Genomic DNA, 25,468 nt, shown 5'->3' on the forward strand with positions numbered 1-25,468 from the left:
TGATCATCAGTCACACGTGGCCCCGCCTTTTCCCCCAGGACGACGTTTGGTTGTCGTCGGGCTGAAGAGGAGTGCGGTTGGAGTGCGAGAGGGTCGCGGCCGCGATGATCTGACAGATGAAATAGCGAAAAAAGAAAGAGAAGGCGGGCGTCTTCACACACAAAACAATGTTCCCCAAAGGCAAAGGCACCCCGGTGCCGTCGGACGGGCAGGCTCGAGAAAAGTAAGCTCCGCACCGTTTCTTACCGTGTATTCAGCAGCTCGTAAGTTGTTCCCTCCCGCTTTCTGTTGTTCGCTGGACAGGCTAGCAGGAGGCGATTTCCTCCTACCCACAGCCGAATTGAATGAACCGCCGCGTCTGCTCGCCATTCCCGTTCTGGGCTGTGTTTCTGCAACACTCGCCTCGTCGCCGTCGCTCTCCACAGCCCCGAGCGGTTTCGAGTCCCGTCGATTTGAATTTTAACGGGCGGTTGTCTGCTAATTTTTGCGCTTGTTCAGTCGCGAGCGCAGGGAGGAGAAACAATAACATCGCCTCGTAACCCAGTACATTGTTTTGTGTGCGTGTTGCGCTCCGTGGATGGGCTCCGCTTTTATTTCCCCCATCCCATCAGTACCACCAGGATACTACTCACGGCTGCTTCTGTATTTCCACATTTTAAATCACGACGTCAAAGTCGACTGTTGCTTTAGTACTTTTTGCTATTATTCCCATTTTAGTGGAGCTCCGCCGGGCTTGGCTTGGTTACACACTAACCCCATTTAATTTTTTGGCATAGACTATTTGGCAGCCATTGTTCAGAGGGCCTGTTCCTGTCTTTAGTCACTCGTTGTGTCCATAGAAGATTTAAGCATTAAATCAGACTTCACGTGTTGTTATTTTTCTTGTTACACAGGTTGGCTCTCTACGTCTATGAGTACTTGCTACACATAGGAGCACAGAAGTCTGCACAGACCTTTTTGTCAGAGGTATGAGGTGGAATTTACTTAAAAAACCATCGTATTATAATGCATTTTTTTAAAGCACTAAAAGATATTTAACTGACACCCAGTCGTAATTACTGAATTCCCCCTTTTCCAGATCCGATGGGAGAAAAACATAACACTCGGAGAACCCCCTGGATTCCTACATTCCTGGTGGTGGTAAGGGACTATGGTTCTTATTCCCATGCAAAATAACCAGGGGGTTTTGTGTGGTACCAGTTCCTTCATGGCCCGTCTTGTCTACAGTGTATTCTGGGACTTGTATTGTGCTGCACCAGAGAGGAGAGAGACGTGTGACCACTCCAGCGAAGCTAAAGCCTTCCATGATTATGTGAGTAGTGGGAACTGTTGCACACTTTGCTCTTCTTTTGCAAACACTTTGCTATCAAGACTAGGAAGCGGTGTAATAATGCAGTCCAAGTCAAGTTTTACTGTGAATTGCTCTCAGAGCAAAGCATTCATAAACTCTGGCAGATTCTGTCAGGACATGAATGTTAACACATTCCCCTTCAAGTGTAATGCAGTTGCTCTACTTCAGGATTGTATGAATCCTGTTTGTCTAGAATAATAATTACAATTGTCTCTGGTGCTGTGCTTTCATAATGTTTTGCACACTCTTCATAGATGTGCTTTCAAATTCATATCCCCTATGTGTGCGTTTGTGTTTTTTTTTTTTCTTAAGACTGCACCATCCGACTTGTTGTCCTGATGGTGGGCCAAGCGATGTGCCCAACAATGAGCTTTATAGGCTTCCTGGAAATTTATGCTTATGTCAGCATGCCCTGAGTCAGACCTGTCGAGTTGTGCTCCCCTTATCTGTGCCAGGCACCCTGACTCAGTTGTTAAGACAAACTGAACCTAATGTACATTCATCATATTCATTTAGACATTTTACACATGTAACATTTTGAAAAGACCTCCACCTGCCCACCAAACTTACTGATTCTGAGGGATGTTGCTCAGACCTGAGTGCACTGTTACAGTGCAATGTTCTGCTGTACTTATTTGCATGTTATGGATGTTTTGCATATTCACAATTTCACAGCTTGGGATATTTGCAGCCTTGTTTCCTGCTTTGACACAGTCTTCAAAAAAACATCATTACAAGTCTCATGATGATAAATGTTGCAATGTTGCTCACATTGTTTCTCTAAAATGAAGCCAGTCATTAATTAAGTAAAAAAATACAATTGATGTTTTACAGCACCCCAATAACACATAAGAGATTAACAATCCTCTGAGGATTCAGGAAAACCGACAGACAGCACAATTTGTGGGTGCATTTGTGATGTAGCGGTCAGGAAGGGGTTAAAATGGAGATGCTGGTCCTGCTCTTGGCAGATAGTGTTGTCAGGGTAACAGGCCTCCTGATCTGGCAGGTGACCTGGGAGCCAGGAGAGAGGCTACAGCACAGTTCTGCCCTTTCAATAACCACATTCCTTATTATTCTAACTCTTACAGACAAACAAAGAAGAAACAGTTTTTGGCTTAAACCAGTTATATTCCCCAAACCCTGCCAATGATGGTTGATGTAGTTGATCCTGGTTGCTAATTGTGATATGGATTCGTTTTAAGTGTGAAATATTAAACTATAATGGTAAATGTGTAAGAACATATGTAATAATAATAATAGAATGATAAAAAATTAATGAGACAAAAGGAGGGATTTTGCATGAAGCCTAATTATTTTCATACACTACGTAAATAAGTGAAGCAGGGGAGGGTCAGTGTAGCAGTGTGATCTTTGATAGCATCTATGCTGTAGGATTTCTTCATCTTGTCCTGGTTGTTGCCTTTTGTTTTACTGCTTTGCTGTTTGTTCTCCTTGTGTTCATGTGTGAATGTTGGGGGTAAGGTGTGTGTGTGCGTGGACAGTTTCAGTCCTTGGACCCTAGCTTTTGTCTCGGTGTGGGGGAGGTGAGTGCTGCTCTGATAGCTGGCAGTACTCGTAAAGCCTGGCTGTATTCACGCTGGGCCTGACGAACGCTCCCCGAGGGGCCCTGTCTCCATGGCGTCAATGGCTGATTGATGGCTGTCACAGAGCTGAGGTGCAGATTGGAAAAAGGGGAGTGGCACCGTGGCATATGCCCAGTCTCCACCACCACAGAGGAGCTGGGGGAATTACAAGAGAAGGGGGTTGGGGAGGAAGAGAGGAAAGGGATTAAAAGTGGAAGGGACCTGCTAGAAGTAACCAGAGAGGAAGAAGCAGCGCATCCAGCCAGCGGGTTTAATGATGTTGATTGATGGTTAAACATTTACAAGCTAAACACAGGGGCTGGTTCCTTCTGAGTGTTTGTTCCAGTGGAAGAATTGAGGCTGTTACGAGCACACCAGGTCAGGAGGTGGTGGCTGGGTGGTCTGTGCTGCAGCCCAACCCCCTTTTTCATTTTCCCCTAACATCTTCTTCCATATCCACTTTTATTTTTTACAGTTACCTCCTTAAACCTCTTTGCCATTCTGGCCCTCTTTCCCTCGCCTTCTTTCTTCACGCCATGTGACCCCCTCTCGCTCTCTGTTCTTATGAAAGCAGCCGCCACGCTGGCCTTTTGCAACCTCCTTAAGTGATTCAAAGATTTGAAGACAAAATTGTTTGGCTGGGATTGCTGGCTTGCTGCTCTTAAGTACACACATGTACATGCTGAATCATTAAAGACCGTGGGGGTGGGTGGACGTGTGGGCTGGGGGTAGGGGGAGGGGGCAGTCTGTCTTAAAGGAGGTCCCCTGGGACGTTTAAGCAAGGCCCCAGACGAAAGCCTCATAGCCCGGGGCAGGGCTGAGGCATCTGTCCCTTTCCTGTATAAGAGATGGGGCTCGATTAGACCTGAGAGTCAGGCTGTATGGGTCAGTCCAGCAGGCACATCTGTGTGCTTTAGACAGACATGATAAAGATCTAACACATCATGCTTGGGAAGCCTGTGTGCGTGGTGCTTCTCAGCCAAGCAAACACTTCCTGACTTATACAGCACTCTGGAGGTTGGTGGTGGTGTTTTTTTTTTTTTTTTTTTTTTTTTTTTTTTGTTGAGTTTGTGGCATCTTTAGAACTCCTTTGTTTTATTTTATTACTTGTTTGTAGACCATATTCCAGTAAAGAGTAGAGGACGGCAAACTGCAGTCTGTGTCGCTGGTAAGAGATCAGTGTGAGTGTGTAAGCATATGCCCAGTGATATGATACAGCTATAAACTGTTGTTTATTACCCTAGAGGAGATAAAAACAGTGTTCTGTTCAAAACTAAGGGCAGAATTAATTTTAAGATGCATATGTACAAATAATATCTTTTATATATATTGCTGGCAGACAAATATTATAATTACTATAATATTTACTGAAGGTATCACTAATCCAACCTGTAAAATGTAACATGGAAAAATAACAGTTGGACACAGCTTTGTCTGTATGTTTGACATGTTAATTTTTGCTATAATTATACACTATGCATATACATATATGCATATGCCATACGACACTATATACACTAGAACACACTAGAACAAAAAATATTCAGAATGATTCAGAATGATGTATTTTGAAATGTGTAAACATGTCCTACTTGGCTGATTTTGATATTGCATTGTATGAGGCCTATCTGTTGTTGATAAATAGATTATTTGTGTCCTAAAGCTGAAATGATACGTTTAAAGGTGGTTCAGACCTTATTTTAAAAGCAAAGAAATGGCTGGTATAAAAATGGGTCAAAGCTATGATTAACTGGATCACCGCTTTAATGTTTTAATGCAAATAGTGACTTAAAATAATGTGTGGTCTGTCAGCAGGGTGTGAAGCACATGGTTGACTGTGGATGAATCTGACTTCACTGAATACAAAATAAAGCAGGTCTGTGTGTTAGCGTATGATACAGTAGTAGAGCCAGTCATGTTCATGTACGCCGATGATGCTGCTGTATTTTCCACTCAGTGTTGGTCTTTATTTGAATATTATGCACTAAATGCCTCAGTTATAGGTTATATGCGTGGATGGTTGTTTACATTATGTTTATAGTGCTCAGTGTCATTTGTACTGTACGTGAGTGTGAAATATTTGAATAGAGACTAATGCTGTGTAAATGATGAAGCGTGATTTGAGGCTTTGTTTTGGTGAACATGGACCTTTGAGGTGAGACAGTCAGAGCAGTGTGCGCACAAACACAACCAGTAAAAATGACTGGTATTTTCTGTCTTTGGATCCACCTCCTCCACCTTCTCTAACAGAGTAAGGCTGTGGCTGTGTCAACGGGGCTGGTCAGATGGTCCTTTTCTTGTGGCCTCACTTCTCTCCTTGCTGAGGTATTTCACAGTGGCTCCGCAATGGGAGCCTGAGTAGATATAATTAGAGAAGGTGCAGTCAATAGTAGGGAGTGTGTTCACTATTGACCAGTGATGTCTGCAGAGCTCTGGGGCTCTGGACATGGACAGACAGTGTTTGTGTGAGTGTGGGCACATTTGTTCTTGTGACTTGCTTCTAATGTCTGCCGTCTAACGTGAGCTGCACAAAAGGCTCTGATGCTGTATTTCTACTTCTGTAGCTGTTGTTTGGAAGCTAAACTCTCACTGCTCTGAAGACATTAACTCATCTCAGATTGCTTCAGCTACAGGGAAGAGAAACTCAGTCAATTAGGAATGTGACCGAAGCAAATGGCACATTAGTGAATTAGAGCTGCGGTTTGAGCAGGAAGCCCCTGCTGTGCAGCAGCACTTTGGAGCCACTGACTCAGTGAATCTCACTGATCCTTATCTGATCCACTAGATCCTAGATCACCATGACTTAGAAGCCTCGGTGGACCCCATTAGTTCTCCTCTTATACTGGACCCACAAGTGTTATCAGTTAAACGAAGTTAAGCTTGTTCACGTGTCTACCAGCATTTATAGCATGTTGCTGAAGTTGGTAGTTTAGGAGAGGTTTGCTTTTATTGTAATGTATTACCAGGTACATTTATATATATTTATTTAATTTTTCTTTTCTTAAAGAGTGCGGCAGCAGCCCCCAGTCCTGTGATGGGAGGGATGCCCCCTGGAGAGGGCATGCCAGGAGGACCCATGCCACCAGGCTTTTTTCAGGTCAGTCAGTTATTGCACTGATACCCAGGTGGGAACCCCGTATGTTTACAATATTAAATATGCAAATATAATATTCCCATTGCATGGAGGATGTTTTCCTAGCTACACATATGCAGACATGGAAAGATGTCAGGGTTCCTGAGCCGTGGTCTTGACATAGGTGTCTGCATTGTTTCGTTTCCTGATTAGCCATACTCTGCTCAGTGATCTTAGTAAACATCGTAGCTGTTCTGTCTGCTCGGGTCTCTCCAGTGCTGTAAACAGGCAGGCGTGGCCTGACCATTTTCCCTAATGGAGAAATCGAAAGGTGCAGCACCTACTGTAAATCAATATCTCTTGGCAGGCAGCTGTGAAAGTGCCTCAGAGAGGTGACATAAAATTCTAGTGTTTTTCAGTTTCTTCCCTTTAAATGAAAAAAATCAGATATTTCTAACCAGAAGCCACGAAGCTGTGCTGTTACTTATGATGTGACAATGCTAATATCGGTACAGCTGCTTTGACACTGATGTATGAACGTACACACACACTCGTATTTTCTATAGCAGAATCCAGGAGGAGGCAGAATTAGACACCTCACTCTGTCAGATCAGCAGCATTAGCGACACAGTGCCTGTGTTTAGTGTTGTTATGAAGCTAATTGCATAGAACTTAATTGATGCTGTTAATTCAGGGAAATTAGCACTGATAACATGCTTCATGCAGCAGGCTTCTTAATGTCTTGACTGACAGGCAAAAGAGCACACATCCTCTCCATCTCTGTTTTCTCTTATTCAAGCATAAGTCATTTGCTTCGCTCCTCTCTGCTCGCTCTCGCTCTCTCTCACTGTGTTTGCTACATACAAATGAGCATCTTACTTTTGTACATTTACATTCTTGCGATATACTTTGGTCCTTGCTCTCTGTCTTCTGCCGTGCACTAACCCTGCTTATTTCTTTGCCCCCCCTCTTGTTTCTCATTCTCTGTCTCTCATTGCCTCGTCTTTCGTCCTCTATCTTACTCCTTGCCTTTTCATTTTGTGCGATGCCACAGGGTCCTCCGGGTCCCCAGGGCTCTCCTCACCCTCAGCCTCCTCCCCCTAACAGTATGATGGGACCTCACAGTCAGGTAACGCTTTCTTGCCCTCTTCTCTCTGTTTTTGCTATCTGCAGTCATTTGGGAACGCTGGTTCTCAGTGCTAATGCTTCTTGTTTTGGCATTTGTCCCAGCTTAATGCTTTCTGCTGCTGCCAGTATTCACACAAATGTGCAATTATAAAATGAAGAATGATTCTATGTTGCTGTAGATTTATATGACTTCAGCCTATTTAATGTCATGGATCAATTCTGCTTCTCTTGTAGTCCTTCATGTCACCTCGCTTTGCTGGAGGCCCGAGAGGTCCCCCAATCAGAATGGCTAACCAGGTAGAGCTTGCACACACACTCTGAATGCCACATATTTAAAACTTCACTTTAATTTAATGTGTGTTTGGATTTGTAGCCACCAGGTGGAGGTCCAGGTCCTCATCCCATGCTGCCTAACATGGACCCCACACGACCACAAGGTGCAAATCTCTCTCTCTCTCACACACACACAAACACACAAACACACACACACACACACACACACACACACACACACACACACACACACACACACACACACACACACACACACACACACACACACACACACACACTCTGCCCTGTCTTTATATTTAGTAATTTGTCTTGTTATCCCTGTAGGTCACCCTAACTTGGGACCAATGCAGAGAATGACCGGTCCTCGAGGAATGGGACCCATGGGCCCCGGCCCACAGGTAGGCTAATTTGCTTCTAGTGATGTTTTTATATTATCTTGGTTCCAGGTGGCACATAACTGTGCCAAAGCTGCACTGCCTGGCCAAAATAAAGGTCACACATAAAAATTACACATTCGCAAGATTTATTCCCATCCAGTGTTGCATTAATTTTTAAGATTAAGATTCTCAATGGGGTTAAGGTCTGCACTCTCTGTGAAATAGTGGTTCAGGGAGCCACCAATTTGAGCCCGATGAATCCTGGCATTGTCATCTTGGAATATGTTCGTGCCATTGAGGAAGAAACAATCCATTTGATGGAATAACCTGGTCATTCACTATATCCAAGTAGTCAGGTGACCTCATTCTTTGAGCACATACTGTTGCTGAACCTAGACCTGACCAACTGCAGCAACCCCAGATCATCAGTCCAGGTGGCCACTTTTCTTTTGGCCAGGCAGTGTATTTTAACAATGATGTAATGAGTCCTTCAAGTTGATTTGTCTCATTATTTGTTAAAAGTTTTAGTCCTCTCAGATTGTTTGATTGTACTTTCAGAACTTTGGTGGTGGTATGCGGCCTCCACACAACACCATGGGTCCCGGTATGCCTGGAGTAAACATGTGAGCCCCTTTTTAAAAACGTAATAATGTATCTGAACCTCAATGCAGTATCTAACTACAACTGTTGTTGCTTTAGGGGCCCAGGGACTGGTCGGCCATGGCCCAATCCTAACAATGCCAACTCTGTGAGTACCCCCCCCCCCCCCCCCCCCCCCCCCCCCCCCCCCCCCACACACACACACACACACAGAAATGTTGGTTCAGATTGCAGCCAGACCTCCTCTCAGAGCGGATGAGGCCTAATGTGTTCCAAGGTTCTAGTCTGGGATGTAATTGTAGTATTATGTGTCACGGTTTCCACAGACAGTTGGATAGACGGCCATAATGGGGTTAGGATGAACGGATGATTGAATGATGACATTTTGAGGTGTAGAAAATGGTTTGCACTCCCATTACTGGCCTGTAATGTTTGTGTTTTTGGTTTCAGATGCCTTACTCATCACCCTCTCCTGGCGCATACGGGGTGAGAACACTTCCCGACGTCATAATTCCTCCATCGTACTACAGAAATGTTTGCATTGAAAAATTCTATTTAGAATGTCTTCTCATGTGCGTTTATTTTGTGACTGCTTCTCTGAAGGGGGCATCTGGAGGAGGACCACCAGGCACTCCCATCATGCCCAGCCCTGCAGGTCAGTGCCCCAATAACCGCTGGTACGCTGGTACTTACCAAATTCATGCTGTATTAATTATCGGTTACATGTATTATTGTTTTTCTAGACTCAAACAACTCTGGTGACAATTTGTACACCATGATCAACACTGGAGCTGGCAACCGAAACAATGTGAGTTCCTCTGACCTTATTTTTCAACATTAGCCATATTTTACTCTTCTCCAGCTTCAGAGCTGTTTTGGTCACTTGTTATTTGGAGTAAGTGAGTACATGTTCTCTCTATCTCCACTAGTTTCCCTTGGGGCCTGGCTCTGACGGACCCCTGGGAGCCATGGCTGGGATGGAACCACATCACATGAATGGATCACTAGGTAACACTAACCACTACACTGAGCGTAATAACACAACACAGAGGCTGTTGTCCATTGTGTCACGTTACTTAAGTAGAGGACAACCGATTTTTGTTCAAAATGATCTTACGGTCAGGTCATATTTTTTTTGTATTGTTTCATTCTTAGGCTCTGGTGATATGGATGGGATGAACAAGGTAAACATTGTTACGGTTCTTTGCGTTTGGCGCTTATTTCTGGATAAAGTGAAATGTTATACTTTTCCAAACACTGTGCACTCTGTTTCCAGAATTCCCCAAACAATTTAAGTGGCATTAGCAATCCTCCCGGGACCCCGAGGGATGACGGCGAGCTGAGTGGAAACTTCCTCCACTCCTTTCAGAGTGAGAACGTAAGTCTGTTTTCCTGCCAGGCTAACTTCACTGCAAGGCCGCTGACCGCTACAGCACCTTGAAGTGTGTGTAAAGCCACATTCACAGGATGCTGGTATCTACCTACACCAGCCGGATGGGTCACGCTGTGTGTTTAACTCTTCTCCTCTCTCTGCCCCTCCAGTACTCCCCAACCATGACGATGAGTGTGTGACCCTGTTCACCCCGCCCCACCCAAGACAATTTGCCATCTTTCCGAAGATCTGAACCCGCTATAGGACACGGCCAAACACATCAGCACCGAATCAGGGACAGGCGCCATTTTGGTTCCACACTAACACCAGAATGCTGATCTGAGAAAAATCTAAATGGCTGGCAACTACTGCTCCTTGCTCAAAATGAAGGATAATTTCTCCATTTCTCACAACCCCAAGTGTGACAAAACCAGCTACTGAAATGCATCTGACATGCTTTGTGTTCTTTGCAGAGCCTCTGTAACCCCTTTCAGTCTCCTCGAACCCCTCAGCCCCAGAGTGAAGAGAAAAAAAATGGTTGAAGTTTACCTCTTGTACTTTTTAATTATTGCTTTGTGGTGCAAGATGTGCAGGAAATGTCTCTGCTTTTGTCACTTAAAACACTGGAGAGTGTGCATATGTATCGTGAGCTTGGAAAGTCTTTGTCTCGTCATTTTACTTATAGCCATGCATACTGTGTCACACGTCAGTTTACATGGACACATTGGCTTTTACTTTATGGCCACTTTTACGAATTATGTACAATTCTTCCCGATGCCCGAGGTTTTTAAGGGGAACGATGTGAAAGAATACAGCTTTTATTGTGATGACCTTTCACAGTAGGCGAGTGCTCAGATGGTTCTTATAATGTCGAATTGATCCTGTTCGATCAGTTTCAGTCTCTTACTGTTGACGCCGACGCTACTCTGCGCTCTTTGCTGTTCGAGTCCGACGGGCCGCCGTGGCGCTCTGTCACGGGAAACCAGACTTGGACATTAGAAGTGAGTGCATGAATGCTGAGAATCTGCGTACAACATACTACCTAGTGCTGCTCTTCTCTTACGTGGACACCTGCTTTAAGATGTGGTGTATATCTCTTTACCTGCCTGTGCTTAACACTCTGTGCTCTTCATTGTCGTAGCCTTCTGTGTTTCTTTCCAGTTGGGTTGATGAAATGGCTATGATCGAGCTGCCCATTAGAATCTCTCGTACATATTGGTTGTTCATACTTCCCTGCTGTATCATTGGTCATCCCTGTGGCCCTGCACCTCCCTCTCTTGCTAACCCACACATTTTTTATATTTTGATACAATCTTTGACTACATATATTGCCCCAGTTATTCAGAGTTAGTCAGAGCTTTCGAAACTGATTCTAGTAGGCATCATTATAAACTTAGCAGCAGTCTTGTAAATGTGATGAGAATTTTCCATTTTTTTTCCTGTGAACCTTACGCATTATACACATCTGTCCTATGTTGCCTTTATTTGCTGATATTTTTTTATTTCAAATTGAGGAAAGATTGCTTGTTAATATAATTTTACAATAACTTATCTTGCTGTGTGGCTTGTTTTATTTTCACAGTTTTGCTGATTTGTGTCACATTGAAGGGTAACAGGTTTGTTATTGTAGCATTAACTGAGCACACAGAATACAAATCTGTCAAGTCACGCATGAAACATACACTTTTACTGGGTGTTGCGCAATATCAGAAACAATCTGACTTCCTAGTACTGGTTTGTGATCAAGTTTTAGCCAGCAGCTCCAATCAAACTCCGGTCTCTTCTTGCTCTCATGGCTCCCCCAGCACCACATACTGTAGCCTGCAGCTTTCCCTGATCTCTCTCTACTTTGTAAACCCCTTGGGCAAGCCAGGGGGTGCTGTACGCCACAGCTGTCACACCAATGAGGAGGAAATCCTGGAGCACATTTGTGGCAGAGGAAGTGCAGTGCAGGCTGTGGTGAGAAGAGACGTCATTGGGTGATTACAAACCCCTTTTAAACCATTGGTGCAGCACCAAATATCTGGGTGGTTCGGTTGCTGTTCATTACATTTTAACTCTTAAATCAAAGTCTTATGATCTGACTAATACTTAAAGGTGTCACCTATTAATAATTTATTATTATTATTTATAGCCTCAAGGTCCAAAAATGGTTCATAATTACCCAAACAATTGGCATCAGTAACAAGCCTAAAAAGCAAAGCCTAATTACACAATGAATTGTTCACTTTAGATAACAAATCTCTTGTCTTTGTATAAGATGTACAAGGATTTACTCAGCAGTTTGAGGTGCAGAAAACAAATTAGAAACCGCTCAAAATAAAACTGGAAAAACTGGCTTTGAAGGTGCACGTTAGGAGCCGCTTGTCACGCTAACAGCTGATGCTTTGCTTTCCCTGTAGAGGATGAATTACCTCACATTGCCCTCTGGTGGACTCCGACAGGCGGTTCTGTTTTGCAGAGAGCTGTGGCTGACACACGGTACGTACATCCTCTCCTACCAGCTGTACACGCAGGGTTTGGGCCATAAAATTAGGACGTTAAGCGCAACCCGACTGCTCGGCTGTGAATGTCTGACCATGTTCTGGTTCCTGTCTAACAATGGGAAACGGGGCCGAGCTGCTGTTGGCCGGACTCTACAGGATGTGGCCTAGCTGGGAATGAGCCAAACCTCCTCTCCAGCTTCAGAGCCACACAGTTAATGTTATGAAAGCTGCAGCAACACAGAACTGCTTTGTTCACTACCCATATTCTAGCAGTGGACTTCTAATTGTGAATTATGATCATGTGGTTTTTAAGTTTTGTTTCTTGTTTGGTTTTAGCTACAGGATCCCTTTGTGTTTTTAAACTGAGTCAAATGTGTTGCTTTTTTTTTTTTTTAGATAAATGGGAAACGTCAGGGCTCATTTCAAAGCTGCAGCTGGAGTTGGTGAAACTATTGCAACAACTGTTGCAACACAATAAATGTTTCCAAACACAAGGTTATTAATTTGATGCTCTTTGGTAATGAAGCAACAAAGACAACATGAAAGCCAATTAAACTAAAACAGCATTTGGAAGCCTCATTATTCATACCTTGAGGGAAATCTATTGCATCCGTAATGTTTGACATTTTCTAAATGGCTGTGAAATAGTTTGACAATTAAGAAACAGATCTTTGTGCAATAGTAGAATTTCCCCTACTAATCGTATGTTATTTATTCATGTAGTCTATTCAATCAGATCTATTCATGTACAAAGGTAGGGCAGTTAGGTATTAACTCACATCGAGGCCTTAAAGTCACACTCCACGCGTCATATGCACATGCAGACAGTCAATCTGATGAACTTGCTGAACCAACAGAGTATGTTTACAGTTGATCACATCCAGACCAGACAGCAAACAACAGTGCGACCCCTCGGGCCCTGAGGCCATTTCCTTCTGCAGAACCGTGAGATAGAAATGAGTTTGTCTTCAGCTCTGAGACGACTCCTCTCATGTCTTCACGGGGGAAGTTGGACAGACGCCGAGGAGAATGAACTTTAAAGCAGAAGAGGAACGGTAGAAACCACTGACAACATGAAATTATTTGATGCAGGTTATTTTAACAACACTAATATGCAGATGTTCTTTAGTTAAACTACAACGAAAAGAAAATAATGAGCAAGACTTTTTGCACTGATTGTTAGCACTTAAATGTGTGATATCAAATGCTCCTGCATATTTCAAAGAAGGCTACTTTAAGGTCATTGTTTATCAAATCACAGTCACCAGAGGTTTGTACTGTGATCATCACAAATAAAGTAACTTTCTGAAGTGGTGCCCTGGAGCATTTGCACATCAACTCAAACTCCACGTAATCATAATTACATATGATTTTGTGATACTGTATATTTGGTTGAAATGTTAAACCCTGATCGCCCCCCTCCTCACACAGAAAAAAGGCCTGTCGGATGGCAAACGCAAGCCTCGACTTGAACGAGCGAGCCTTATTTCATCTTCTCCAGGAAGGAACGCACCTCCTGTGGGTCGTAGCCCCAGGGCCCCCTCCGTCCCTGTGCAACAGAGGGAGGAACGCTATGAACCGTGACCATAACGCTTAATAATAACAGAAACAAGCACAGCGTGGAGACAGAGACCAGCGCATATGAACAAACCGTGAGGAGCCTGATGCCTCACCTTATAGACGACTTTACCGGCCTGCAGCACGTACAGCCTTTCGGGCAGAGCGCCGTACTTCACGGCAGTGGCGTCGCTCATTTCGTCCACTACCACGGGGCACAGGGGCTCCTTCTGGACCAGGATCTGCGCCGCAGAGAGCCTGTTCTCCAGGCTCCGGTGCGCGTTGATGTCGTAGTTGTTAGTGAAGGCCCAGCCATCTGAAACAGGTCCAAGAGTCTGGTGTTACTGTAACAATAGTTAACTAGAATAATAAAACATAGTGCTTCATGGCTGGGAGTCAATTATATCACCAAAGGTTAACAAATAATTTATTGGTTTTGTGTCGTCCACTTCTTTAAAATGAGTTTGCGTTATTATATCAGGTGCTCCACTGCGGCAGGTGGTGACAAAGACCCGCACGCACTCACCTGTTGAATGGGCCTCTGCGATGTAGATCACGAGAAAGTCGGACACGTCGCCGAAGTCCTCGACGAGCTGCTTGAACTCCTCAAGCTTGTACATGAACGGGGGTCAAGTGCAGCTTCCGAAGCTCAGCACCAGCGGCCTGGTACCTGCAGACAAACGCCCAGCTTAGGTTTCACGCCCGGAACCACCACGAGGCCGCGCACGGTGACGCACCTGTCATGTACTCGCACACGCTCGTCGTCCGTCCGTCCATCGTGACCACAGGTGAGTCTGGAGCGTCTCTTCCCACGAACGCCTCCTGCCCGAGTCCCATCCACATGTGCCTGGACGCGTATTTGACGTACGTGAACGACTCAAACGTCGGACCCCAGTCCTCGTACTTGAATCTGGGATTCTGGGTCATGGTGATCTTTTCACCCATTCTGAGGATGTGCTTTTTGCTCAGGCTTGGTGAAATAAAATGCAAGATCCTCATCGCGATACTGAATCCGACCATGAAGCAAAAGCCGCATGCTGTGGAAAAGTACACCATCATTCTTTGCGCAAACATGTTGCTCCTGATCGGTGAAGTCCCGTTTCCACCGCGTCTCCGGGAAAACTGGACACCAGCGCCGTAAACGCGTCGGTTACCGCCCACCGCGCCAATGTTTGATAACAGCTGCCTTCATGGCCTCCACGTGAGCTCGTACTTCACACAATTAGTTTGGGCAGAGAGTGAGGGCGCGTTCGCGTTTAGTTTCATTGTGTCCTCGGTTGTTTCCTACGTGTTCTTGTCATTCGTAAATATAAAAGGAGTCTCCACATTTCCGGTTCCGTGTGCGGCTACAAATGGCAGCTGAGCCTCTGTTCATAAAAATGCCGTTGTTATAATTTGGTTTGATATTTTACATACGTGATGAAAAATTGGGTTAAATTGTTGTAAAAATGTAATGGTGACTGTAAGTCGGCACATATAACCACCAAAAATATCAGAAAATAGAAATAAACACGCAAGCGTGTCCTCACATAGTAAACCAAAAATAACGGTAGTCACAGCAATAGCTTCATGGCACCTTTATGCCAATCATGTATGAATAAAATAAGAACTATAACCATAAGTATTACAAATAAAACCCTTATGTTATCTAAGCTAAAAGATGACGTCAGTGCTGGGTTACAGTCTTCAACATTTCTTTGGGACATCAACAAATATGCATGTATGTATGTATGTCTACGCATTGATTCGAAGGATGGAATCTTTTTAAACAACTTTTTAATGTGGGACCAGGATGTAAACTGGAGCTAGTTTAAACCCAGTTATTTAATGCTAACATCATACATCTCAAGTATTCCAGATTTTGCCGATGTTTATCCATAAATATGTGATCGAGGTATGTGGTATCGTATCATATCTGTCTGCCTCTCCGCTTATTTAGCGATGTTGATGGATCAGAATTCCAACTGCACGTAAACGCACATCCGATCGAACTTTTCCGCTCGTGCATTTCCGCCTGTACACAGCCGATTTCTGATTACGCCGAACACTTGCACTACACGTATCAATATACGCTCACAGTTTCCCCCATCCGGTGCGTATTAATAAAAAGCTCGCTGTCACTGCGTGTCCTGTGACGTAGAATAACGGTCCCTCCACCTAAACACCGACAGGTGGCGCTGCAGAGCCGCATTTCCAGTGGAAAAGGCGTTTTTGAAAAGCAACAGTATGAAGACGGGAGTGAAACTGCCTGTTTGTCAAGACCAGTAATTTGTTCTCTTACCAAGACATTAATTTAAATACCTCATAAGGAGTTGACTAATTTGCTCTTTACAGACATTAAACTATAACGAACCAAGACTCCAGTTGTAAAGAAACTTCCTAATGTGAAAATAAATAAAAAAGACTAAATTAATTCGCTCTGGCTGATTCTCTGAAATTAAGCTCCGGTTACATTTCCATTTATCTTTTAAATATGATCGCAAGAAAAAAGGTCACAACATTGAACGTGCTTAATCTCCCGCAACCAAACACAAGAATCTGCTGAAACACACACACCTGTAACATTAGTGAGCGCCCAATCTGCGCTCTCAGAAATATGTCAGTGGGCAAACGTAGAAAACAGAATGAAAGGTTAATTTCATGTTGATCACGCGCTTTGGCAAATTGTTTGTTTTTTTTTTTCTTTATTTGCTTCCAGTCTTGATTCAAACCTTGTCCTCCCACAGAATCACGGACGCCGTCGTCATTGGTGCTCGCGAGTCCCGCGGAGCGGTGGAGCTATCGGGTGTCAATCGCAGAGAGAGTGGGAGGGTGAGGGTGGGGGAGAGGGAGAGGGACGCATGGGATGCTCGGGGACCGACCCTCTCAGAGAAGATGCTATCGATCAGGCTCGCGGATGCTCTTACTCCCGGCGTGATCAAGATGCTGATGTCCGTAATTAGACGCCTTCTGCTCCCTGTGGGTTGATTGGAAAAAGGTGGGCGTTCCCAAATCCCCCAACTTCAATGGCTCTGTCCAGGTTTGATGCTTCCTGCTCTGATGCCTTAAGTTGTTTCCGCAGCTCGCCGCAAACTCGCGCATCTTGCCTTTCATTTGCGCAGGTAATGTGAGCAGCGGCAGCACCCTGCATGGGAACTCCGAGTCACCAATGCAGAACTCCTCAGCGCTGTTCGGGATGGTGAGCCACTGTCAGGCACCAGCCTTCGCGGACTTCACCGGCCTGACGTTCTCCGTGTACGGCGGCAAGACGGACCTCTGCGCCCGGCGAGCCGCGGGCGGCGGCTTCGGCTCTCAGCTTTGCCGGAGCCCCCATGACCCCCCGACCCACATGAGCTGCGCCAGCCCGAAGGAGGAGAAAGCGCATCTGTCGGCCAAAGCTCCGCGCTCGTGCTTCTCTCTCCCCGTAGCGCAAGGTAGGCTGTGATTGGATTTGTCTCGTTCTGATTGGAGGTTGCAAAGTTGTCTGCCTACAAAAAATTGTAGATGATTGAAAAATATTTAAAGGACTTTTTTTTCCCGTTTTTTAAAACAAAATATGATTTTGGCTGCGTCCTCCTGCTACTTAGCAGCTCCAGATAATTTAAAGCCGATAAAAGCCGTCGCCTGAAATACAGCTGCCTCCATTAGACATATTTAGAGCATCCTTTGATGCAGCTGCTCGATGTATTTCTGTTCAGATCCCTGTTTGCAGTTGTGGATTAGGCTCGTTAATTGAACACAGAGTTCACTTGGATCGTTGGCCAATTTCTAAACAACACCAGAATCAAAGTCTGTGTTGCACAAGAAGGCAACGTGTTGTACAGTATGTGCAGCAACTGAGCGCAGTGTGCAGTTTTTACTCCATGGGAGGAAAAGCGCGAGGCTGACTGCGCACAAACGTGTGTGAGTAAATAATTGAAATAAAAATGAAATTATCAATTCAATAAAAAACGTTTTCATAGAATTCGATAAATTTGGTCGTTCTGAAACTATTTAAAAAAATTCAATATAGAAGTTTTTAAAAATTAGACTTTGACACAGGTTCTTTGGTGAAAGCAACAATCTAACAACAGTCATGTGGATGAAATGAGCTCTGTCATGTATTGCAGATAACTTCCCGAGTGGAAACTCGGCTTTGACTTTGTGCTCCGTCCTGTTTAGACAGTGTTGTTGTGAGAGGGCGGAGGTAATTACAGCCCCCTCCTAAATTATGATTAGACGGAACAGACTTTTATATTAGTAATCATCCTTGCAGCAAGAAGAGGATCAACGGATTTGATTATTGTTTCTTCTTGCCAAACACAAACCATGTGTGTGTTGAATGTGTCTCAGCAGTTTTTTCTCTTGGAGCACAGTGGTGCCCTCCATCCCCTCCATCCCAGCATCCCCGAGCAGAATGAATCGTCTCATTGTCCCTGCGACGCTTTTGAACTCGCTTCCCGTAAATTGTGGGAAGCGCAAGATGTGCTGTGTTTGTGGATTATGTTGTGCAGATTATCGCGGAGGCAGACGCGTCCGTGTGTGTTTGCTCACTGACTCTGCGAGGCAGTGGAGGAACGGTTTAATAGTCTCCATATCTTGTGGGTTTATGAGTAAAATAGTTCCCCGCCTTTAATAAATGAATCCAAAAAACACTTCTCGAATCACATTAAAAATGTGTTTTGATTATTCGGCGGTAGCTTTCTGTATTTTCGCATTACGTTTATATTTCTGTAACAGCCAGTGTAATTTGGTTTATCTCATACCGTTTATGTAACTATCTCTGTCTGTACATTCAGACATTTCTATGTTGTTTCATGGTCTCTTTTTGTGAGCGAAGGATCCCAGTCCTCATCAGTCTTCTGTGTCATGCCTCATTTACGGTCGATCATATTACACACTCCCATTTGGGGAAAGAGCTGGGGTTTAAACGGTGTTCCCAACTATTACTGTAGATTTATTTTGAGAGGAATACAGTCTATAAAACGAGCCTCCTGGTGGAAGTTGAGACAGTGAAGGAAGAACGAGCCTCAATTTTTTTGACCTCACATTCCAAATATGAAGTTTGTGATTGTGCAGTTAAAATAAATTGCAATGTGTGTGTTTATTTAGGACAAATGTAAAGTAGTAAATGTAGTTCTGTCTGGAGCTGGTTACAAAGGCACGTAGATCCTGTTTTAATAGATCAGGTTTCCTCAATGCAAAAATAAGTCAGATCAGCAGTTTTTGCTTTGTTTTGTTGTTGTCCTTTAAAAACAAACCTTGACTTTCATCGTTTTGCATCACACCAATCTAAAGACAGACCAGTGGCTTGTTTTATGTTTGTCACACCTGACTTGGCGAATAATCCTGATGCTTACACTGTGCTATAAATATTAACGGCCAGTAGCAAAAACAATATTTGGCTTGCAATAAAAAAAAAAACGTTCTTGAAAGTAAATAGCAGGGTTGAATGAAGTGTGCGCTCACATCATGGAGGGACAAAGCTGCTGTAGCTCCCTCTCAGGTAAACGCAGAGGCTTGTGGTCGGTTCAGTGAAGGATAACGGACCTTTGGACAGTCTCAGTGTTTCTGTTCCCGTCCTTTCCCCCATGTCTGTGCTCAGTGTGTGGACGCTGCTTCATATGCAGCAGCAGCAGTGTTTTAACACGGCACCGCAGCACGTGTGGAACACACACACACACACACACACACACACACACACACACACACACACACACACACACACACACACACACACACACACACACACACACACACACACACTTCTGTGCAGGATGTGCAGAGTTTAGCGCTAATGTGACTGTTACGAGGAACAACCCACTATTACAAGTCCCTGCTTAACGACAGCTTCCCAGTAGCTTGTGAAGGGTTGAGTTGTGAGTGCACAGAGAAAAGAAACATACCAAGTGACGGTAAAGCCATCAGTGTGGTTTATTTATTGCTCTTCAAAGATTAAACATCATCATAAATGATGGCGCTCACCCGAACCTACAAAGGAACTATGTGTCTGCCTGTGGCTTTTTGCACTAGTTGTCCAGGGACTTTTCCTCTAAGTAAATCTTCACAGAAATGTTGACACAGCTATGAGTCTGGGACAATGTTTGCTTCAGCTGCTTGAGTGGGTTTTGAATTTCTTAAATTGCCTTGGACTTCACTCTTATAATTGCTTTAAATTTGGCTTTGATTTATTCACATCATGTTATTTATTCATCTTGGATCTCGGTGGATTTGGCGGAGCTTTGATTTATGAGCCAAAGAACTGTAGTTGTCAAGTGAAGCGAACTCTAATCATTTGTAACAGCAAAGAGAGTAATAATAATAATAATAATAATAATAATAATAATAATAATAATAATAATAATAATAATAATAATAATAATAATAATAATAATAATAATATTATTATTAATAATAATAATAATAATAATATTCTGTGTAGACACTGTTTGCGGCTGTGGGAACGGAGGCTGAGCAGGTTGCTCCACTGTTCATGTCCTTTGGTCACAGGTTTAGAACCTGATTTGTTCCTGGAGTAAATGCGGCGTCCGTGGATCTCACTGCAGTAACAAGCGTCAGGTTGGATGTCATTTAATGCTTAAATGAGCCTGTACTGAACTCTGAGCCTTTAGATCTTATCTGGTGCATGAATCCCGTGCTTTAGCATCGAAACGCAGACGTTGCATCTCGTGCTGGTGTCAGAGGCCTCCACACGTCTGAGCGCTGGGTTGAGGTTCTGACTATTCGAGGATCATCACACTTGGTCAGTTTGTTAAAGGTTGTAGCAGTGAGGCCTCACTTACTCACTCAGATTGCCAAAGACTGACCGATCCTCACTTTCCTGTCACCGCTGCTAAAAACGAATTGACCTCTGACTGAACTCAAGCTTTACATCGAGTGAGCAACAGCACGTTTTCTGGGTTAACCTCAGCTGCAGTTTGTGTGGGATTCACGCATCTCAGCCTCTAAGCGTGAGGGCTTGTAGGCATATATCCACGTAGTAGCATTCTTAGCTTCCTCCCCAGTCAGCTCATTCCCCACTGAAGGAGCCTGAGGCCAAAGCTTTTGCTTTGTATGAGCTCAGCACTGAGTTATGGGCAAACGCTCGGGTGCTGCCCGTGTAATGTTTGCAGCATGTTCCACTGATTCATAAAGCCCAGGCCGGGCGATGACTCCGCGGCGGCGGCGGCGTTCCCGTAAACCTTTGTCTGGCTGAGAACTTGATGAGGGAATGCTGGCTAATGGAATGAGAGGGCTTCCTGAGTCACGGCCACTACAGACGGGGGTGCAGAGCACATCCCTGCTCCGGCATCTGCTCGGCTGAGTCACCTGAGTCAAAGTTGGCCCGAAACGCGCTTGACGTCTGTGGAAACAGGAGATGAGAGGACGAGACGGGCTTTGCATCATCTCGAAGCGGGATTCCAAGATCGTTTGTGGACCGTTGTGACTGTATTTGCTTGAGGAGCTTTTGAAGTGGATTTCAGCTGCAGCCCCTCGGCCGCTCTGCTCCACAGTCACGCTAACGTGACCAGTGTGGTATGACTGTGGCATCCGACTGTAACCAAAGGCATCCCGGCTCTCGTACTGCGAGTGGATCCCAACACTCACTGCAAAAACATGATCTGGTTTGAGTAAGTGTTGAAATATCTCTGGAATAGAGGAAATGCGCTCTGGGCCTCGGTTTAATCAAGACAAAGCTGCGGAGTTGGCTCCAAATGTCATCATAAAATCTTATTTTTAGCCCGAACCTTGAGAAGTACTCAGAGTCTAATGCACTACACGTTTGCTGATGAGAATCCAGCTGCCAGGTCTGAATCTGGCCAAATCTGATCTACCTTTAAACCGTTTGTGGCTCACACACACTCTTTTCTACAGGTCCAGCCTGCGTTGCTCACGCGCCTTCACGCGGCAGCGCCTCCGCTCGCAGACGCTTCCGCTCGCAGACGCCTCCGCTCGCAGACGCCTCCGCTCGCAGACGCCTCCGCTCGCAGACGCCTCCGCTCGCAGACGCCTCCGCTCGCAGACGCCTCCGCTCGCAGACGCCTCCCGCCCGCGACTTAGCGCGGGGGTGGTGCGTTTGATTTACATCTCGGCCGTGCCACTTGCTGTTCTTGGCTCCGCGCCGCCGCGTGTCATCAAAGAGGAATCCGCTCGGCTCCGGCTGTGGCCGTGCACCGCTGGGCCGGGCCGGGCCGGGCCTCCAGCGCTGTCAGCTGGAGCCAGAGGCAGAGAGAGGGAGGCAGATGGCAGGAGAGAGCTGCGGCTGCGAGGCCTTCACTGACCTCGGAAAACAAGCCGCCGAAGGGTCATTTTGGACGCAACGAAGCCGCTGTATTATCTTATCTAATGCAGCGCCTGCACTGTAGTTTCTTTTAGGAGAGAGTTCAGACAAGATTTGAGTTTTTAGGCCGCAACACCTACAGGTTTAAGCTCCCAAACACAGAATGAATGTGTTTAGGTTGCATCTAATATGGTCCTGTTTTACAAGGCTGCTGATGTCGGAGGTGAATCAGCCACTCACTCAAGCGCTGGCTTCAACTGAGTGGTGGAAAACAAGCGGGCAAAGACGACGCGAGCTGACGTTGTTTTAATGCCTTCATTAGAGCCGAGCGGGACGCGGCCAAGCGCTGGAGTTTTATCCTCCCTCTTGTTCTCCCCCGTCTCTGCCAGGAAGCTGCCACGGGGCAGTGCCCAGTCGGCTCACTGCACTATTGGCTGGCGCTGCCCCAGAGGACTATGAAAGACATTATAAAGTCTAATAGTGCAGTTTATATACTTTATTAGTCCTCATTAATAGAAGCCCAGCATTCTGGAGGAATGACTTACTCTGCTCTGTATTAGACCAGGACTAATGGGCATGAAGAGAGACACTTTATCTGAGGCTCTTGTAGAAAAGATGCACTTTTGCCCGACGACAACTTGGACCCAGATGTTCACGTGTGCATTATGCACCGGCAGCTCCACACAGACAGAGCCAAGTTCCATCACACAGAGTCAATATACGTCGAATGATACGTCCAGAGATGTGCTGTAAAATGCTGGCGGAGCCAAGCCTCGAGTCACACCTTGTTATAGCTGAAGTGACATCATCCTGGACATCAGCTGTCAGCATTGAGGCGCAGGTGCCTCCAAATGTTTCCATTTTAGCGGCAGACCTGCTCGGCATGATGGGAGGAAGCGTGGCGTTCAGGGACGCGCGCGGGCGCTCCGGCGCCACCCGGCCCTCCACGTTGCAGGGAGCTCGGCTCACTCCGGATGCTGGTGCCGTTACATGAAGATGGTGCGTGTGATGAGAAGCGGGTTTTCCTTCATTGGGAGCATCTCGTGTGTTGCGTTTCATTACGGCGCCAAAGCAGCAACAGGCTAAATGACTTCACCAGGCTTGTGAAGAATGAATGCATGTTGTGCTCCAGGTCGTCCACACACTCCAACACCTGGTCTAAGTGCATCCGTGTGCAGATCGGTGCCTGCAGGAGCTGTAGCAGCGTGAATGCAGCGAGCGGCGTCCTCCACCTACGCTGCTCCGTGTGTCCGGCCCACGTCCACGTCTTTGTTTTAACGCTGCTCCAACACTAAGCTGAAGGCGCAGAGGATGCCTCCTTGGCTGCGCTTCTATTCAAGTCCCCGTCCACCAAAGCAGTGGACTCGAGTTTGCACCTCTGCGCTGATCTGGCCGATGAGCCGGCTGCTCGGCCCAGAGGTTTCCACAGTAGAGACATCTGTTATCTGCTGCCTGCTTTACGTCCACGGCAACAAAAAGCATTGAGAAGACAGCTGTGCAGTTTGCGTTGTGCCGGCTGTGTTTCCCTGTAATCCTAGATGACAAAACATCTCTGCTGGAAACGGTTTCGCTCAAAACAATCAAGTCGGTTCCTTTTTGATTTACAGTTGCCAAGATTAAATGGGCTCGAGTGCCTCTTTCCTTTGTTTGAACCCGGGCTCGTATGGGCTGTGCAATAAGTGTGTTAAACGGATCCATATTACTCTGAGTAATAGCCTCAGTATGCGCTCTTCATTAACATGCTTAACATTCCCCCGAAGACCCAGAAGTCGGCTTCTATAATACACCGCTTAACACGAACATCATGTTGGACACTTCAGATCTCATACGGGGCTCGTTTTTGGCAGCATTAACAGTGAGATGGTTCCGTGTGTGTGTGTGTGTGTGTGTGTGTGTGTGTGTGTGTGTGTGTGTGTGTGTGTGTGTGTGTGTGTGTGTGTGTGCACTAATGTTGTTTGGGTCAAGTGGAAATAAAAGATTTTTTCCATCAAATTAGAGTAAAAGCTCCAATGAACAGAGTGACAGAGTTGATGCAGTTCACATTGTTGTTGTTTTTTTTGACTTGTTGGTTTAAATGTGTTGCAACGCCGGACGGCCCCTTGTTGCATGTTTCATACTTGCTGAAATAAACGCTGAGCCACCGATATTATATCACGTTTCCAGTATTCATCGTTGTGCATTCGTGCGTCAGCACTTTTGTTTGTGGTTCCTGTGCTCAGCTGTGCAGCATGGGTTTGTGCAATGTATGCGACGTTTCATACTCATCAGCTGAAGAATTTGTGCCTCATCATTAAGTGGTTGCCTCCCCCACGAGTCAGCATTCAGCGTTTAAGACGAAGCCGAAATCCATCAGGACGAGCTTCACTGACCTTAAAACCACAGCTCAGTTTCTTGGATTCGCACAGACATGACACACGAGTTCACATGGTTTCAATAACCAGGGAAGTTTCCCTCAGTGGGAAATGTCTCTTATATCTCCAGGTGTTTCTGACAAGAATATTTAGGACGAGTACCTGGCTTTGTGTCCTCAGAGAGGAGTCGTCTGTTTGGTAGAAAGAGAAGGCGAAGGAGCGCTGGTTCTGTTTATCTGACCTTTGCCCCTCAAAAGTCTGCTCACAGCACATGTTGACTAGCACCATTAAAGAAAGCCTAAAAAGCACTTTCGGCGTGAATCGACGGTGATCTAACAGGCATGTGTTTGGAAGTTCAAATGAATTAGGCCGCGTCAGCCATGACAGCCAGGTGGCGAGCACTTGGCCCAGCGCGCCGGCTCCGCAGCCAGTTGGAAAACGCTTTGCAGAATTTATCTGCACCCTTCTCTCCTGACAAATTATTTTATTGTTCCCGCACAGTTGGTTTTCATTTAGTGTTTTGTGTAACGATGGGCTGAAAGCATCTGGGCTATTGTTATTCCTTTACTCAGCGTACGTACGCTGACTGGAAGTGTGGATCTGATATAGGAACTGAGCAGAACAACAGAAAGGGCCTCGGTGTCATGACCTCAGAGGCTGTCTGTCAAACTGGGCACAGCCACTTCCTGAACCAGCCTCCACACGCTCCCCTTCAGAACCTTTAATCAGGTTACTCAGCGCCCGCGTCCGAGCCCTGCACTCTGTCTGACCTGAGCCCGGCGCATCGGCACCGGCCCGCTAATCTCTTACAAATGCTGGGAGTCTCCAGGACCGGGCCCTCGCTGAGATGACTTAGTCAAAACAGCCCTGCCGCTCCTGAGCTCAGCTGAGATCCAGCGCTGATGAACTAACAGATACCAGCGGGACGCGGCCCGATGTGCAGGGGGACGCGCACGCTGCCACGGCTGCAGGAGTCCGATCATACAGGACCTGTGCAGGAAATGGAGGGAATATGAATTCAGTCTTTCATCATAACTCTGAGGGGAAGCGCGTC

General features: G+C 45.6%; 3 protein-coding genes across 6 annotated transcripts in view; 2 read left to right on the forward strand and 1 right to left on the reverse strand.

Moving 5' to 3' along the window:
- Positions 1 to 40: 40 nt before the first annotated feature.
- On the forward strand, positions 41 to 11,332 carry ssbp3b (single stranded DNA binding protein 3b). 2 transcript variants are annotated; one of them, XM_029147799.3, is made up of 18 exons: positions 41 to 223; positions 894 to 966; positions 1,079 to 1,140; positions 1,228 to 1,312; positions 5,945 to 6,034; positions 7,065 to 7,139; positions 7,373 to 7,435; positions 7,512 to 7,575; positions 7,757 to 7,830; positions 8,368 to 8,432; positions 8,509 to 8,557; positions 8,860 to 8,895; positions 9,013 to 9,064; positions 9,153 to 9,217; positions 9,339 to 9,417; positions 9,565 to 9,593; positions 9,686 to 9,787; positions 9,952 to 11,332. In XM_029147799.3, exons 1-18 carry the CDS (start codon positions 168 to 170, stop codon positions 9,979 to 9,981), a joined length of 1,149 nt encoding a protein of 382 aa, XP_029003632.1. In that variant the 5' UTR covers positions 41 to 167; the 3' UTR covers positions 9,982 to 11,332. The 2 variants fall into 2 exon arrangements, with proteins under 2 accessions (XP_029003632.1, XP_029003633.1); XM_029147800.3 differs by lacking the exon at positions 7,065 to 7,139.
- A 1,617-nt stretch (positions 11,333 to 12,949) lies between these two features.
- Positions 12,950 to 15,115, reverse strand: dio1 (iodothyronine deiodinase 1). Its single transcript, XM_029147807.3, has 4 exons — positions 14,562 to 15,115; positions 14,351 to 14,494; positions 13,941 to 14,140; positions 12,950 to 13,816 (listed from the first exon to the last, which is right to left on the reverse strand). Exons 1-4 carry the CDS (start codon positions 14,896 to 14,898, stop codon positions 13,751 to 13,753), a joined length of 747 nt encoding a protein of 248 aa, XP_029003640.1. The 5' UTR covers positions 14,899 to 15,115; the 3' UTR covers positions 12,950 to 13,750.
- Positions 15,116 to 16,259: 1,144 nt separating this feature from the next.
- The window catches only part of LOC114853899 (zinc finger protein GLIS1), a 49,859-nt gene continuing 40,650 nt past the window's right edge, over positions 16,260 to 25,468 (forward strand). Inside the window, exons 1-2 of one of the 3 annotated variants that reach the window (XM_029147787.3) lie at positions 16,260 to 16,843; positions 16,926 to 17,237. In XM_029147787.3, the coding sequence (XP_029003620.1) occupies positions 16,973 to 17,237 (265 nt within the window). In that variant the 5' untranslated portion in view covers positions 16,260 to 16,843; positions 16,926 to 16,972. Of the gene's footprint in view, positions 17,238 to 25,468 lie in introns of all 3 variants that reach the window. The other 2 variants (XM_029147788.3, XM_029147789.3) reach the window with 2 other exon arrangements.

Source organism: Betta splendens, chromosome 4, assembly GCF_900634795.4.
Source record: "Betta splendens chromosome 4, fBetSpl5.4, whole genome shotgun sequence".
NCBI classification, from domain to species: domain Eukaryota; kingdom Metazoa; phylum Chordata; class Actinopteri; order Anabantiformes; family Osphronemidae; genus Betta; species Betta splendens.